Raw genomic sequence first — 16,908 nt, 5'->3', positions numbered from 1 at the left:
GACTACATTTCAGAGATAGCCAAGTCTCCAGGTACAGAGAAAAAGCAAGAAAGCCAGGACAACCTGACATCCAGCAGCTGCCTGCTAATTACTCTACAGCTGCTTCTGTTTCAACCTTCAACAATCATTATTATTTTTTTCTCTTTCTCTTTGTCCCCATAAAATCAGCAAGCCACTTGGCCTCACTGCTGGCATCCCCTTCTCTTTCTTTGGGATGCCGTGTCTCCCTGGTCACTTTACCCCTCTCTTTCACTCTCACACTCTCTTTCTCTCCTCTAAGAGGATAAATGTTTTTACTTTTATATATCTTAATTTCTGCATGAGAAATCTTTCTCTGCCAGCACTGTGAGCACCTACTAAGCTTTCCACCCTAACAGAGAATTTAGGTTTCTTCTCCAAGACCCCTAGGCTAAAAAATGGCATGATGGGATTTGAACCAGGTCTGTCTGAGACCAAAGCCTAAATTCCTAAGCGCTTCCCTCTCCACCCTGTCCTTCTTAGTCTCCCCCTTGGGTTCCTTTTTCTCGAGCACCCTTTAAATGGTAATTTTCTGCAGATCAGGCCTTATTCGCTGCTCTCCCCAGTGTATTCACAAGCCCTGGTAAAGCAGGGCATTCTGATGCCTTGTTTCAATACAGCTGCACTGACATATTTATGCCGAAATGGCCCTGACACCATGTAGAAAACACTGCTTGTTATTACAGATCCCTGGGGCTTACTCCACACCTCCACTCCCCAGCCCAATTTCAGGGAAGCTTGTCATTTCTACTTATTCGATTTTTTTATGACTATGTATCATATTTATAATCAGGAAAAAAACAAAGAATATTTTAAAAGTATAACAGAAGTAGATTCACCTCTAAGGGGCAGTATCAGTTCAGTCCTCCCAAGCCATCATTGTCAAGGTGTTGTCCAATGTCAGATATGTTGAATGTATGTAACTGAAAGAACTGTGAGAAACTGAATTGAGGAGTTCCTGAGCAACCTGCATCTGAGATTAAGCACTCATATTGTGGCCCAAATATCCCCATTCCCCAGGGTCTAATTTATTCTCAACCAAAAAAGATTAGCACAATAAGTAAGCCTATAAAAAGCAGAGGTGTCCTTCTAGAATTTCAGATGGAAAACAGAATTCAGTTCAATTATTAAGAAGCTACATATATTTATCCATTATAAGGAAATGAGTATGGCTGTTGTAGCTTTATGGGAAAAATGAAAGAATTTGACATACAGTTCATCTAAGAAGCAAGAGAATCCTCAAAGGATGACCAGACACTTTGCTCAAAATGATGAATGGCCCTTTCTGAGATGAGCATGTGTAATAACCATGCGATTTCTGGTTAAATGCAGATGGTGCCTGACCCCCACCCGCTCCCGACCCCAGCCCTCATCACATCTTCATCTCTGAGCCTCACTCTACCCCTTACTCACACACATTCTCAGACCCCACAGTCTCTCCTGGTCCTCTCCTACCTCTCGGCTTATTCCCATTCAGTTCGTTTCCAGGATGTCTTTTCCTCCATCTGCTGACTTGACATCCTGACGTTTTTGTCTTTAGCCCAACATTCTTCTCACTCTACTCTGATCCCTGGGTGACCTTACGTGTGTTCACAGTAGGAACATATCCCCTCTACCTTGATAACTCAAATCTGTATTTCCAGCCTAGTCCCTCTTCTGGTCTCCAGCTCGGTATGTTCAACTGCCTGCTGCTGAAGGTCATCGTGTATCTCAATATTCCACAGACAGGTCAGATTCAACGTGTCCAAAACAGAGTTGATTATTTTAAAAGTCGGCTCTCTTATATTACCTCTCTTGCGGAATGCCACCACCAAGTGTCCACTCTCCAAAGCCAGAAATGTGGGCCTCACATTCTAGATTCTTCTTTTGCCTTCACAACCCCACACCAAGTCTCTACCAAGTCCTGTTGATTTTTACCTACTCAATATTTATCAAATTTGTCTCCTCTTCCCTATCTCAGCACCTATTTTACCTCTCGCCTCAATCTAATTGGTCCAATAGCTTCCTAACTGGTCTTCTTGCTCGTCTGTCTTCTGTCTCCAGAATACGCCAAAGTGCCTTCCTCAAAGGCCAATCAGACAACATCATTCTACTTCTTAAAACCTTCCAGTGCTTCCCATATTTGCACATTCTATGAATCCCTCCATGATCTGGCTCCTGCTTACCTGTTCAGGGTCATTTCCCCACACTTTCCCCCCCGGCTCTCTCCAATGCTAGCCCATGGGCAGATCCAGGTTTCTCCGGGCCTTACACTTATACAATGGGAAGAACCCTCCAAGACAAATAATACAACGTTATGGCTAAAAAATTCATTACAGGGCCTTGGAAGGGGCCTGTGCAAGTGAGAGCCCTGAACCTGAAGCTTCATTAGCCTCACAGTGACTCTGTCTAGCCAAACGGAGCAAGCTCCAGTTCCCTAGAACATACCACATCACTTTGCCTTTTTATAAGCAGTTACCTTTGCCTGGAATGCCCTTCTCTCCCTTCCCTTGTCAGTCTGGCAAAATAATTCATCCTTCAAGAGTCAGCTCAGGGTGTGCGTCCTCTGTGAAGGCTTCCCTGAGACCTCTCTGCATGGAACTGACTGTTTTCACCTTTGTGTTCTCATTGTAACTTGTCCTTTACCTCTTTGTACCCTGTCCTTTACAGAAGGTATTAACTCTGTGGAAATTATTTGCTTAAAACCGGTCTCACCCATGAATGCCTCAAGGGCATTCCTAGTCCTTTCTAGATTGTCAGAGCTCAGCAGTACCTGGCACAAGGCAGGAGCTCAAAAAATGTCTGCTGAATGGAACTGAGACCCCACCCACATATATTAGAAAGACACCCTTCTTTTTCCCCAAGTGTGTGGAGCAGAACAGTTGCTGTAGACAGGGACCCTAGGCAGGGGCAGTGCCGCTCATGTCATGCTGGGAGGACAGGCTGGGGTTCAGCATCTGTTCTCTCTTCAAGATCCCCTTGCTGAGTTTCTCCCTGTGGAGCCCCACCAACCTCCCCACCCCACCACCTTTCTTACCTGTCCTCCTTGTTGATCTGGTCCCCAAAGCCCACCGTGCTAACGATCGTGAGCTTTAGCCCCACATTGCTCTCTTGGAGGTCATAGGTATTGGACCGAAGCTGTACACCTGGCTGCGTGTGGGTGGCTGGCTCCCCTTCAAACTTTGTATTGAACAGGGTGTCCATGAGGGTGGACTTGCCCAAACCAGTCTCTCCTGAAGAGCAAAAGGATAAATTATGGCCCATTCACACGGTGACAATGCAGCGCTTACACATCATGCTTCAGACGTACATTTATTGACATGGGAAAATGTACGTGATAAAATATGAAGCAAAAAGCATATAGAAGTATACAGACTGCATGATCTCAGTTAAATGGCAAAGACGGAAAGGAGCTGCATCAACAGATCAGCAGTAGTCATCTCAGTGGAATTGGGATGGTTTTCATTTTGTTCTTCCACTTTTTTCTCTTACTTGTTTTTTGTTGTTTGTTTGTTTGTTTTTTGGAGACAGGGTCTCATGCTATTGTCCAGGCTAGAGTGCAGTCGCATCATCATAGCTCACTGCAACCTCACACTCCTGGGCTCAAGCGATCCTCCTTCCTCAGCCTCCTGAGTAGCTGGGGCTACAGGCGTGAGCCACCACACCTGGCTAATTTTTCTATTTTTTGTACAGATGCGTTCTTGCTCTTGCCCGAGCTAGAAAAAAATTTTTAAAGGGACAGTGGTCCCTTGTCAAATAAGTATCTTCTTGTCCCAGTCCCCACCTCTCCTCCCTGCTGGGCCCAGGCAGCCCCGTGTGGATGCTGTGGATGTGTGTCCCAGAGGCGAGGCTGTGCAAGACTGTGTGGGCCCTTGGCTTTTCCTCCCAGCCTGGCCGAGCTTTCAACGAGACCATTTTTAGCTAGCAGGGAGGGAACCTAGCAGGCTACAAATTATTCTTCTCCTTAAATTTCAAACAAACCAGCCATTTGTTTGTTTAACTACCAGGCTACGGGGATACTAATAAATTAAACCATTGGAATTTCAAAAGTCTTGAATTTCACACTAGGGAGATGAATGGGGGAAGGGCTGTGGCAGACTGGTGAAGGTTTTGGGAGCTTACTCCTGGGAGACCAAGGGGTATCAAGCCACTGCTGGGAGCCAAGGAGTCTTCAGGGAATGGGACAACACAAGAAGTCATGAGTTGAAGGGAAGTTGGTGACATGGGAGTTAGGCGGGAATCTGATATGAGGTTACAAGCTGGGCTGCGCACTAAAACCGTTTATAATCTCCACAAATCCAGACTGTATTCGCCACCCCGCCCCCAGCCTATCCCAAGTGACTCAGGAATACCAGGAATAAAAAAGTCAGTAGTTAATCACTCTGGACTGCCCTTTAAATACATATTCATAGATTACCCTGCTATTCTGCTATCGTCATACCTCTTCTTTCCCCCCTCCAACCCAGGGGATGTGAGCTTTGACTTCTCTTCACAGTCGGGAGTGGGTTTGCATGGGACAAATCCTGCCCTGGCAAATCCCCCCTGGGGACCAACAGCACACATCTGTGGTCCAAGGCTAGGGTTAGAGCTGCATGATGCGAAACCGAAAATGTTCCATCTCCCCTCCACCCTCTGGGTGTGTCCAGCTTTGCATCTTCCACATCTCTTTTATCCAGAGTAATGAGCTATGAATGCAGGAGGTACTTTAAAATATCTGTCTATGTTTGAGAGCTCTCTGTGTGCCTGGAGAGGGAGGGGGAGAGGGAGGAAGGGAGGAAGGGGGCAAGGGAGAGAGGGAGGAGGAGGGGGTTGAGAAAGAGAGAGAGAGAGAGAGAGAGAGAGAGAGAGAGAGAGAGAGAGAGAACAAGGAGAACATTCAATTCAGCCTGGCTACCCGGCCCTCCAGCTCAATTTCATAGCCAGGTCTGACTAACTCCACACATTGTCAGGGTGCGGAGGAAATGGTTCCTCGCATAGATCATGTTTCCAGCCAGGGTCTGCTATACCCATTAGCAGCAAAGACTTTCCAAGAAGAGGCCCCCTTTTTCCTCCCCTAAAGGAACAGGAAGTATTTGGGTCTCGAGAAAAATGTGATGAGGTGAAGCCTTTGCCTGCAGGAGGTGACACACTTGGCTGAGCAACAGAATGTATAAGCCCCCTCCACCCGGCCCAAGGTGGGGTGCAGCTCAACTGCAAACGGGGCCAGCACCTCTGAGGTGGGAACACAAGGTGGCTCCCTCGCCCCAACTCACCTCCTCCTCTGGGCATGGATGTCAGAGATACATTTTAACCTATCTTTGTATGTGCCTAATGAATTTTCCATGTACATCCCCACCCCCCGCCCCTCTTCTGTTCTGTGAGCTCCCTGCTGAATGCCCCGCAGCTCCTAGAGAGTGGTGGCCCCTGTCTCCCCAGCACCCAGAGTGGGCTCCCCAGCTCCCTGATCCTAAGAATTCTCAGAGAGAAGGGGCTGGGCATCTTCCTGTACTCCCAAGGGTGCCTAGCCCGAGGTTCCCACAGAATGCCTCAGGAGCGGCTCTGCAGAGTGAGGGACACACCCAGTTTGCACAGCTGGAGAAATGGGGGCCAGGCTGGGCAGGGCAGGGCAGGGCAGGGCAGGCAGCAGGGAGAAACAGCAGGAAAAATGACCACCTAAATGCCTGCCAGCACAAAAGGGCTGTGGAAATTAGATGCCAAATAATGAATGTCTGGAAGAAAAGAACTTGCAGGTGTCTAGGGAATTGTGATAAATGCAGCATTAGAAGAGGGCAGAAAAGCAAGCAAGCGGGTCCTCTAGCTATGGAGTGCTCCTGTTCCAGTTCCAGTTTTCCATCAGCGCACAGCCTGGGGGTGGGGGAAGCTTTCTCTCAATGGCTGGCACAGACCCAGCCTGAGCCTAGGATGCTGTCCCCTCCCCACAGCTGCCCTGGGCTCAGTATTGAATTAGGCGGGGAGATACACGTGGCCTAACTGGGATCAGGTCAGCAGATTCCACACCCCTGCAGGAAGGTGGGGACTTGGCAATTAGATTCCAGCAGGAAACCTGAGGAGTCCCAAGGGGTCAATTTCTCTCTCCTCCTCCCCAGCCCTCCCAGAGCTGCCCATAGTGGACAGTAGGGTTTCTGAGCCCTTTTAACGCGTGCTCCACCAGCCAAGAGGATTTCATTCCGCTTTGCTTAATATAGATAATGTTCTGGAAACAAGTTTTTTAAAAATAATTTTAAATTTAAAGCATATAATATGAAATACGCTTTTTCAAACTATACTCCCTAGGATAGTCCGATGTCGACCTCCTTGCATTACAAACCTGTGTAATAAAGAAAAGCTTAGCTGGGTGTGGTGGTGCACGCCTGTTGTCCTAGCTACTTGGAAAGCTGAGGCAAGAGGATTGCTTGAGCCCAGGAGTTCAAAGCTATAGTAAGCTATGATTGTGCTACTATACTCCAGCCTGGGCAACAGAGTGAGACCCTGTCTCTAAAGAAAATTTAAAAAGCAAAGCTTAGCCCTTTTCCTTAGTCACTGTTACTATTTGCATCCTCTGTCATCTTGTGCAATTAAATCCTTGTAAGTTATGAAATGAAGACTCCCAGTCAAGTTATCACTAAATTACTGTTTGACCTGAGCTGAGCCCTTTTCCCTCTCTGGGTCCCAGTCTCTTTTTCCCTAAAATGAGGATTGAAGTAATAATAATAAGAGCTATTTTTTATGGAGCACTTACTATGTGCCAGACATTGCTGTAAATTCTTTACATATATGTTCTTATGTGTTCCTTACAACAAGCCTATGAGAGAGATACTACTTTTTGTCCTCAATTTGCAGATGGGTTAACCAAGCCACTTACTAGTCGTGTGAATTTGCACCAGTTCCTCAGCCTCTCTGCACCTTACTTTCCTCATCTACGAAATGTGGAGGAAGTAACCGGTCCAAGATCACAAACTAATAAGTGGCAGAGCCAGCATTTGAATCCAGGCAGGCCAAAGTGCTCTAGCAAGGCCCATAGGTATAATACGTTTATTCAGTCACTCAACAAGTATTTCTAAAGCCTATAATAGGAACCAAGCACAGTTATAGGAGCTGAGGATATAGCAATGAACAAGATAGCCACAATCCCTGTTCTCATGGAGGTAAAGTCTCTGTCAGCTCTGGATGTTGAAATAAACCAAGAGAAATGTCTCTGAGTTCAACAGGGAGGTGTCCAAAAGGAAACACTCCAGAAACTCCAGTTGGCTACGAGAACCTATGCAAAGGGACAAGGTCGTGCCTGGCTCTGTGACCTTGCACTTTCTCCTTCCTGATCTTGTAGAGACCTGGCAGACAGTGGTGTTCTGGAGCTGGCTTGTCCGCTTCCTGCATCTCTTCCCAAGCCCACGTGCAGTGACATCACGTTGGTAGCTTAAAATCAGCTATGGTAGGAGCAATGACACCACGGAAATCAGTACATGCTACAAACCATGGCAATCTTTTTCCTGAGATGGGTTGTTAGATGTTGATCAGCACACCACTGTTGGCAACCTTTTCTTAGACAGGTGAACAGCTGCCTTTCCCAGAGACACAGGGATGAAACAATTGGCCCCTGACCTTAATAGAATGCTAACTGCCCTTTCCCCTCCTCCTGTAGGCTTACCTCAATCCTGCCTCTCTGGTGTGTTTTTTTCCAAGTTCAACAGAGCCCAATTGAGCCTGGAATCCTGAGCAGCTTCAAAGTAAATATTATGATTATGACCCTTTGTGCTCCTCACAGCCATTACTGTTGCTAGCTCATAGCTACATCCCAGCACTTTGGGAGGCCGAGGCGAGAGGATTGAGCCCAGGAGTTTGAGAATAGCCTGGGCAACACAGCAAGACTCTGCCTCTACAAAAAAAAAATTTTAAAATTAGCCGAGCGTGTTCTTGTAGTCCCAGCTACTCAAGAGGCTGAGGCGGGAGGATCACTTGAATCCAGGTGTTCGAAGCTGCAGTGAGCTATGATCACGCCACTGCACTCCAGCCTGGGTGACAGAGACCCTGTCTCTAAAAAAAAAAAAACAAACAAACAAACAATAATAATGTGAAAATATTCTAGGTCCTGGTTAATAATCGAAGCCAGTGCTACCATAATTTCACAGCAAAAATGCCCTCTCAGAAAAGAAAATAAATTGGGGGACTATATTCTATGACCAAACAGAATCTTTTTATAACAGTCATTAAGGCAGTCAACTTGACAGTTATGCACAGGCAGTAGACATGAAAGTATGGCCATGGAAAAAGCCCTGCAAGAGAAAAGATCACCTTCAGCAGCGAACCTATGGATCCTTCACCAAGTCAGTGACTGGACCCAGCCCCATGGCTGGGCTAACATTGCAGCCTCAGAGCCACTCTAAGCCGCTCGTGACCTTGGCCCAAATTGTGGTTTCTCTGCACGCTGACAGGGTTGTGAGCAAAGCAAGAGGTCAGGATGTATGAGCTGTAGGATTTTTTGAATCAGGAATGGGGAATGAAATTAACCCAGTCTAGGATGGTCTATCCAATGGTTGCACCTGCAGGTCTAAGAGGGGAGCTACTGAGGCAGCCATTTCCTGAAACTTGACAAGTGGGAGGAGAGAGAGTGTGATTCCTGGGGGGTGAGAGCATCTCCTTCCTACTTCTCCCCTCTTAGAGAATCTGTCCCAGGCACTTAAACAATTCCATCCCAGCAGGTGCAGTTGTAGCTGTACAATGTCTGGGTGAGAACTAGAGGATGGGGGTTTACTATTTGTCTCACTCACTTTGACTTGAACTTGGCTGCCTCTTCTACCAGGCCCCAGGGGAGCTTGTGATCCACGTGTCGAATTACCCTACACTTCCGCCCTCAGAGAGCCATTTTGATTTCCACGGCCTCCCTCCTAAAACTTTACTAGCCCAGTCGATTGCACGTGGTTGAAAGGTCACTGAGAGTGAGTCTGTCATTTCTCTTCTCATCTCCTCCAATTCAGTTCAGGTCATATGGAGCTCTGGGAGGAATGCCAAGGGAATCTGATATGTTTGTGCTGAAATATTGCAGTAATCAAATATTACATGAAGTAAGTTGGCCATCAGCCAAAGACTGGCGATCTTGTTAGTTCAACAGAGATTTGGCGGTGGTAATATTGGATGTGATGGCATTTGCTCTTAATGTCAGTCACTATGATTTCTATTCATTTTTGTATTCCTCTCTTAATAGCACCTAATCATAACTATAAGTTAGACTTTCAGCATTTGAAGAATTAACAGCCTAGATCTGGACTCTAAGGCCCCTGATGTATAACTCTGTGAAGCACATATTTTCATCTCATAGGTTCCAAAGCTAATGCATGGGAGTGAGTCATTTAGCTGGTGAAAGAGACTCGCTGACTGCCTGTCATCCATTGTTCTCTACTTGTGCTTGAGCAAGCAGTGATTTTCCTACAGAAAACGACCTGGAAAAAAGTGCTGGGGTTGGAGGAGGAGAAAAAAAAAGAGCCCCAGAAAATGAATGCCCTTAGCGAGAAAACACACTTTTTGAATACATTAAAGAGTAAAATATCAACTTTAGAGGTGGTTCGGATCTACAATGTGAATGAGGTCCTCATACATTCTATACAAAAATAAGAAAAGGCAATTTAGCAGAAGTGTTTGTGTTTGAGTGTTCCAGCCAATGTGAAAACTGACTTTATTCTGGTATTTATATAATCATTAAGGTTCAGAAGGAGGTTGTTGAAAATATGCTTTCCTGCACTGTAGGTGAAAATTATATGTTATGATTGTGTTTGCAAATTTGGGATTTTTAAGGTCTAAGGAGAGATTCTTTTATTTTTTTATTTTCAGAGACAGGGCCTTGCTATGTTGCCCAAGCTGACCTTGAACTCCTGGGCTCAAGCGATCCTCCTGCCTCAGTCTCCCAAGTAGCTACACGTACCACCACACTTGGCTCTGAGGAGAGATTCTTAAAGAATATCAAGGAACTGTTGTCTCTCATATTAGTTTGATTTGTGTGCAGTGGTTTCTAGAGTGCTTCTGTGTCCTCCAGAGATGTTGCTGGCAGCAGTTAGAGAAGCAGTGGGAGAGACAAGGGGTCAACCAGGTCTAGGTCTTCGTTATGGCTCTACCACTTTTTCTGTGTTGCCTTAGGTAAATCCTTAACCTCCCCAAGTTTCTGGGTCTCTACCTGTTCCATGAGGATACAAATGCTTTCCAGAGTCTTAGAAAGGACCAAAAGAGCTAATGATAGAAAGTATTTGAGAAGTATAATGAGTGGTTCCTGTGGGGTTCACTCATTCATTCATTTCACAAACATTACTGAACTCTCTTTGAGCTGTGATTAGCACTTAGGGGGGCTAAGACGTGGCTCCACCACTGAGATTAAAGGTCTAGACAGAGATACAGGTAAAGGGAATAAAAGAACCTTGCACGCAGCTTGTGTGGTGCCTGCACTTGAGCTCAAACTGTACCAAGCACAGCAAAGCTGCAGAGGAAACACAGACCCAACCTACTGCCCACAGCTGGTGGGCAGGCATCTTTCCTCAGCCATCACCTCCCTTCCAACTCTTCCCTAGCTCCTCTCTTCTGTAGTCAAAATGAACTTGATGACAGTAACTGAGCTAGTCGGTTCCCTTACAAAATTTCCAGTGGGTCTCACATAGCTCAGTTCCCCCCAAGATATAGCCCCATATTCTGGTCTGACCAAGGAAAAGTGTAATTACAGCCCGCTGTTCACAAAAGCAAATAGAAGGATAAAAGAAGAAGAGGGGGAAAACACTCTTGCAACTAGATCAGAATGGCACACTATTTAACCTAATTACCAGCAAAGCCACATCCAGCCATTAAGGATCCATATTCTGTAATAGAATTTCCTGGTATGGAAATACTCACCCACGCACAGGATGTTGAAGCAGAAGCCCTGGCCGACTGACTTATTCACCAGCTGGTCAGGCAAGCTGTCAAACCCCACATGTCCAGCCAGGGGGAGAGTTCGGCAACCTTCACCCTAATTTGGAAGGGGAGGGAGGGGAGAAAATGAAAATGTGCTTAAAAGCAATCTGGGTCTCACTTCTTGATCCAAATGCTCTCCATGTTAGGAAGTAACACCCGCCCAGGCCCACTGTGTCATCTCTTCCCTCAGCTACTCTCTGCTCCAAAACAAAATGGCCCATCAGCTCAGAAATCATGGATTTGGGGGTATAGGCATCCTCTAGGCTCAGTAATGAATGTCACCACACTGCCAGACAGAGCAAATTACAAAGGGGGCTTCTCAGGGGCAGGACGGCAGGGTCAGGGAGGTGAACGCTGGCACTGGAGGTTCAGAGACTTGGGTTAAATCTCACCTCAATCACTTACAAGCTGGGTAACCTCTCTGAGACTGCCTCCTTCCATGTCTGGTCTATGAGATAATATGGCATACCTGAGGTGACTGGTCAAATGTACTAACACATGTAACAAGCTTAATACATGCACAAGTGTTCAGCAAATATTAAAAAAAAGACTTTAAAAAGTAATTAATCCTCTCTCTAGGCCATTTTGGGGATCTACAAAGGCAGCACGGTGGGGAAGTTAAAAGCACAGGCTTTGAAATCAGGCAGGTCTGCATTAGAGCCCCATCTCTGTCACCTTCTGGCTGTGTGATCTTGGACAAGTTACTTAACTTCTCAAGAGTCTCCCCCTCTGTAAAATTGGAAACTAGGAGTAGTTAGTGTGAGGAACATATAGGATAATGTTCCCCAAGCACCTAGCATAGTGCCTGGCACGTGGTAAGCATTCGATCAACAGTAGCTGCTGTTGTTATTGCACTATGAGGTTATCCTTAGGCCCCCCAACCTGACAGTAATGCCATGGAACACTCGTGGCTTCCTACAGCTAAAGGGGGCTGCCTCCATGCTTACTCTAATTCCCTTTACTCCACAGGGGTCAGACAAGCCACTTTTAGCCCTGGAAAGCAGAGGGCCTTTGCTTCCCCTGCAAGGCCCAAAGCTTCTTATGGTTAATGGTTTTACAAAACAGGGAGAGCCTCAAACCGGGGCAGACTTCCAAGGAGCCAGGGGGAAGGACAAAAGGGGCCTGCATGTACTCAAGGAATGTGCCAACTGCCAACGGCCACGGGGGAAGGGAGGGGAGAAGAGAGAGGAAGGGAAGCTGGAGACAGCCGAGCTAGACAAGAAGGATGGGTGGGCTATGTAAGGAGTCAGAGTTTCTGTTGGGTGGGGCTGCACCAAGCTTTCCATAACCAGAAAGGTGCCAAGAGCAATCCAAGAAGGGCATGGTCCGTGCCAGGAGGACTGCGGGGGCGCCAGCATCCCAGGCGCCACTAGTAGGCAGCTCTTCTGTTGGACTGGCCCCGCTTTTAGACTAGGTCCATAATAAGGGCACGTCTTCACCGCGAAAGGGATGGGCTGTGATGCAGAAGGAGCCTCGAGGCAGCCAGGCTGGTCAGGACTGGTTGCCAGCTATCCCCGTTACACAGCTTGGGATCCCACTCCCATCGGTGTCATCGGATGCTCCAAAAGCAAGCGACAGGGCTAGTGCCAGTGACTGCCATCTGGCAAGTTCATTACCCTCACACATCTCACCCCACACACTCCCAGCGGAGCATTCTTCACAGACGACCATATGCCATCATTCAGTCAGAGTTGGTGTCTTCTGTGCCCCAGAGGGCCCCCCGAAGACAGCTGAGTGTCACGAGGGGCTCACATCACTCAGAGCTTTGTTCTCCATTCACCCCTTTCTGCTTCCCCTTCCCCTTTCCCCATCTTCTTTTTATGAAAGCAAACTAAGTAAGCGGTAAGGTTTCCCACTGTTGGTTCTTGGTCCTCAACACTGCAGGAAAGGCAGGGACTTAACAGCCAAAATGCTTTCTTGGTGGAACCTTCTCTGCAACAGGCACGGGAAATTGGGACAGCCTCAGAGGTTTCCTGGGCCATATTTTATCACCCCTGACTGCCTCTTCCGGTCTCCAAATTCAGCACCATGAAACTGCAAGTGCTCCAAAGCCAAAAAGAGGGGAAAGGAATTTTCAAACTGAAGAGGTGGAGGGCAGTGGGGAGAGCTCCGTACCTTATCCCTGAAGATTTACTTCATTGCCAAAACTTAACAAAAACCTCTCATGTGCCCACCATTATGTCCCACCTAGCACAGTGATGCAAAGAGCCCTAAACGGCAGAAGAAAAGAGCATGGGCTTCATTCCCTAGGCGGTGGGGTTCGGGGGGGATTTTGAGTGTTTCGAGCACAAAGGGCCATGATACAGGTAGTGTTTTTAAAAGATCATTCCAGCCTCAGGGTGCTTGTTTGATTGGAGGCCAGAAAGACCAGGGGCAGGGAGACAGATGAGGAGATGGCTCTAATAATGTCGAGCCGGCAGAGTGACATCCAGACACTGTGACAATAAATGCTGGTTGAAGTGAACTGACCTGACTTGGGACCTAAAATGAGAGAACTAATATGAGAGATGTCCAAAAGAAGGGATGAAACTCAATGAGTGATGGGGAAGAGGGGGGAGGGAGCAAAGTCGACCTCAAGGAGCCAAGCCTGGGGGCTTGGACTGACAGCACTGTGAATGGACAGAGGGAAGCTAGGAAGGAAAGGGAGCTTATTTAGTTCGGAAGTCCAGAAGTCTGGTTTTAAATAATCTGTTACTAAAGAAATTACACTTATGAGGTTTTTAATTTTATAAAAGTAATCGATGTTCCTGTAGAAATTTTAGAACATACAGAAAATTATAAAGGAGAAAATAAAAATCATCCATAACATCACTCTCCAAAGATGATCATTGTTAGCGTTCATATGTATTCCTCACCAGTCTGTATACTTTTTTTTTTTTACAAATATCGATGTTCCTGTAGAAATTTTAGAACATACAGAAAATTATAAAGGAGAAAATAAAAATCATCCATAACATCACTCTCCAAAGATCATCATTGTTAGCGTTCATATGTATTCCTCACCAGTCTGTATACTTTTTTTTTTTTACAAATAGAGATAATCCTGTATATTTCTTTTCATAACCAGACTTAATAACCTGACAGTTAATATAGTTTGGGTGTTTTCTCAAATAATTAAGCATACTTCTAAAACATTATTTTTATTTGCTATGTAGCATTCCATTGCAGGAATTTGCCATATTTTCTTAACCAATTTTCCACTGCTAGACATTTAGCATGTTTCCAAGTTTTCAACGTTATAATCAATACTTCTTGTTCTCATAGGTTTGGGTGTATCTCGATTATTTCCTTAAGTTAAATTCTTCGAAATAAAGCCTGCTGGATGAAAAGGTAGTATACATGTTTTAAAGACCTTGGTACAAAATGACACATCGTTCAACAGGGAATAGTACAAATTTACGTTTCCACCACCGATATGTGAGAATGTCTCTTTACCCATAAACGCTGAGTTTCATAGGCTTTTTAACTATTTTGAATCACTGAAGAATAAAGTCATGGCATTTAATTTGCATTGTATAATATTAGTGAGGGAGAACAGTTTTTCATTGTTCAACTGTGTATGTATATTACGAATGTATATGTGAGTTACCTGTTTATGTCTTTGCCTATTTTTTAAAAAAATGCGTGTTTCTCTTGCTCCTCTAAAAGCATTTTATATATTAAGGAAAATCAGATAGTTTTGATTTGATGGTGAGATAGCCAGGGGAAGAAATCCAGTAAGTAGTTAGGAATATGGGATTGTAGGCTCAGGGAGAATTCACGACTGAGATATAAATTTAGGAGTGAGAGGTATGAAATCCGATGTGTTCTCCAAGAGATAGCACAGGGAGAGAAGAGCTAAAGACTGAATATAGGAAATGCCCACAAGTAAGCAAGGGGGAGATGAAGAGGATTCTGCCAAGAGGGGGAAAAGTAAGAGATGACCCAATAGTTTTCCATCACCAGAGGCCAAAGAGAAAGTCAAGAATTAAAAAGAAATGTCACTGGTGACTTTTAGAATCCTTATTTCTTCTGTATCTTTTACCCAGTCAGTGTCCTGAAGAGTTAGGGGAAGTGGGGACATGGGACCTAGTTAATGTGCTTTCCTCGCTAACTGATATTTAAGCAGCAAACATTTTGTCTCAATCCCTGTAGTTAAGAAAGCTTCAAAAATGTATTTGTATAGTTCCTGCTCTAGGAAATCCTGTCTGGTGACCACCATGCATTCTTGCTTTGATGAATCTTACAAGATGTCAAGGTCATCATTATGGACATCAGTCCTCATTGTTAAGAGCTAAATATGTAGAGGTAGAAAGGACAGGACATTGGACTGAATGCACACTGACCCCAGGACAGCCCCTGGAAGTTTCTTCCCTCTTCTCTCACTAAATCTCTGATACCTTATCCCTTTCCTCTTTCTCCATAACAGTGGCCTGATTAATGGAGGTCCTGATTACTTTGACTGCAGTTAATTGAATATTCCCTTGACTATAATGTGGACAAGAGAAGATGGAACTGGCAACTTGGCCCAGCACATCTGACACTAAAGCCTCAAGTTGTCCTCTTTAATAGCAGGTGGCGCCGTATTCAAGGCTTGAACTGCGATGCTGGAAAGGCTGAAATCACCAAAATTTTTTTTATTTTTATTTTTATTTTTTGAGACTGAGTCTCGCTTTGTTGCCCTGGCTAGAGTGAGTGCCGTGGCGTCAGCCTAGCTCACAGCAATCTCAAACTCCTGGGCTCAAGCGATCCTCCTGCCTCAGACTCTCGAGTAGCTGGGACTACAGGCATGCGCCACCATGCCCAGCTAATTTTTTCTATATATTTTTAGTTGTCCGATTAATTTCTTTCTATTTTTAGTAGAGACGGGGTCTCGCTCTTGCTCAGGCTGGTCTCGAACTCCTGAGCTCAAACAATCCGCCTGCCTCATTCTCCCAGAGTGCTAGGATTACAGGCATGAGCCACCGCACCCGGCCCTTAAAACATTTTTAATATAAGAAAGCAGAGTTCTCACTCAGCTTTGCAGCAGGGGTAATTAGGATGCAGAGTCTGAGAGGAGTTAAAAGGAAGGCAAAATGAAAGTGAGCTCTTGAGAATTGGGAGAGCCCCCACTCCCCTCCCCAATTACATTTCCTGTTTTCTCCTCATCTGCAGTCACCTGCGGTTTTGAAATACGTTATACCACAATTCATATCACAGGCAGAAACACTGCTCTCTTTCTCTTCCGCCTCCTCTCTGGAGGACACACCAATTTCGTCTTTTAATTGAATATTCGTAAGGTACATATTATGAAGACCTGGTTATGGCAGTTCCAGCTACTCATCTTTCCCCCATTGCTGTTATTCCAAAAGTAAAGTCACACAAGCACCCAAGTAGGCAACTCCTGTCGCCCTCTTCCCTCTGCCCCTCTTCCAATCTCTGTGGTAGAGTAAGTGAGCAGAATTTGAGGCCTCTTGGAGCTGCGGGTGCATCTGTGTCGATGGCGAATTTCCTGGCTCTGCTTAAAAGCAGGGTGGCTAAGTTAGTAGCTGTCATTCTGAAGGATGAGAGCAAAAAGTTTGAAATTCACTGCTGATGACTAGGCTTTCCCTAAACTTTCTCCTCTGGCCTTTTGCATCCAAATGCTAGGAAAGGACAAAAACCCTGAAATAGGATTCTTTTTAGCAGCCTCATCAGTCACTTACTAAGGGGCCCAAGCTCTCACACCTTCCCTTTCTCCACCTCCATCCCCGATCCTGCAAATCTACCAAACCCAATTCATCAAAAAAGATTCCTAAACTCAATTCATCAGTTCAGTGATACGTGATGAAATATTAAGCAGGTGATAAAAATATTTCCTAAGAATATTTAATGACATGACCAAATACTGTTAGGCAAAAACAACAACAAAAAACCCAACCTCTGGCCTGGCCAGGTGGCTCACGCCTGTAATCCTAGCTCTCTGGGAGGCCTAGGCGGGCGGATCATTTGAGCTCAGGAGTTCAAAACCAGCCTGAGCAAGAGCGAGACCCCGTCTCTACTAAAAAT

At 45.6% G+C, this 16,908-nt stretch overlaps 1 protein-coding gene across 5 annotated transcripts in view; it reads right to left on the bottom strand.

Moving 5' to 3' along the window:
• SEPT6 (septin 6) overlaps nucleotides 1-16,908 on the bottom strand; it is a 65,090-nt gene that overhangs the window by 38,962 nt on the left and 9,220 nt on the right. For all 5 annotated transcript variants that reach the window (XR_001137858.1, XM_012653538.1, XM_012653537.1 and 2 more), the window contains 2 exons: nucleotides 10,843-10,957; nucleotides 3,035-3,230 (listed from right to left, as the gene is read on the bottom strand). Coding sequence is in view for 4 of the 5 variants with exons in the window: in XM_012653538.1 (XP_012508992.1) it covers nucleotides 3,035-3,230; nucleotides 10,843-10,957 (311 nt within the window). In the remaining variant the exon portion in view is untranslated. The remainder of the gene's footprint in view (nucleotides 1-3,034; nucleotides 3,231-10,842; nucleotides 10,958-16,908) is intronic.

Source organism: Propithecus coquereli, unplaced genomic scaffold, assembly GCF_000956105.1.
Source record: "Propithecus coquereli isolate 6110/MARCELLA unplaced genomic scaffold, Pcoq_1.0 Scaffold422, whole genome shotgun sequence".
Lineage (NCBI taxonomy): Eukaryota > Metazoa > Chordata > Mammalia > Primates > Indriidae > Propithecus > Propithecus coquereli.
This window is presented reverse-complemented; position numbering and strand designations above follow the sequence as displayed.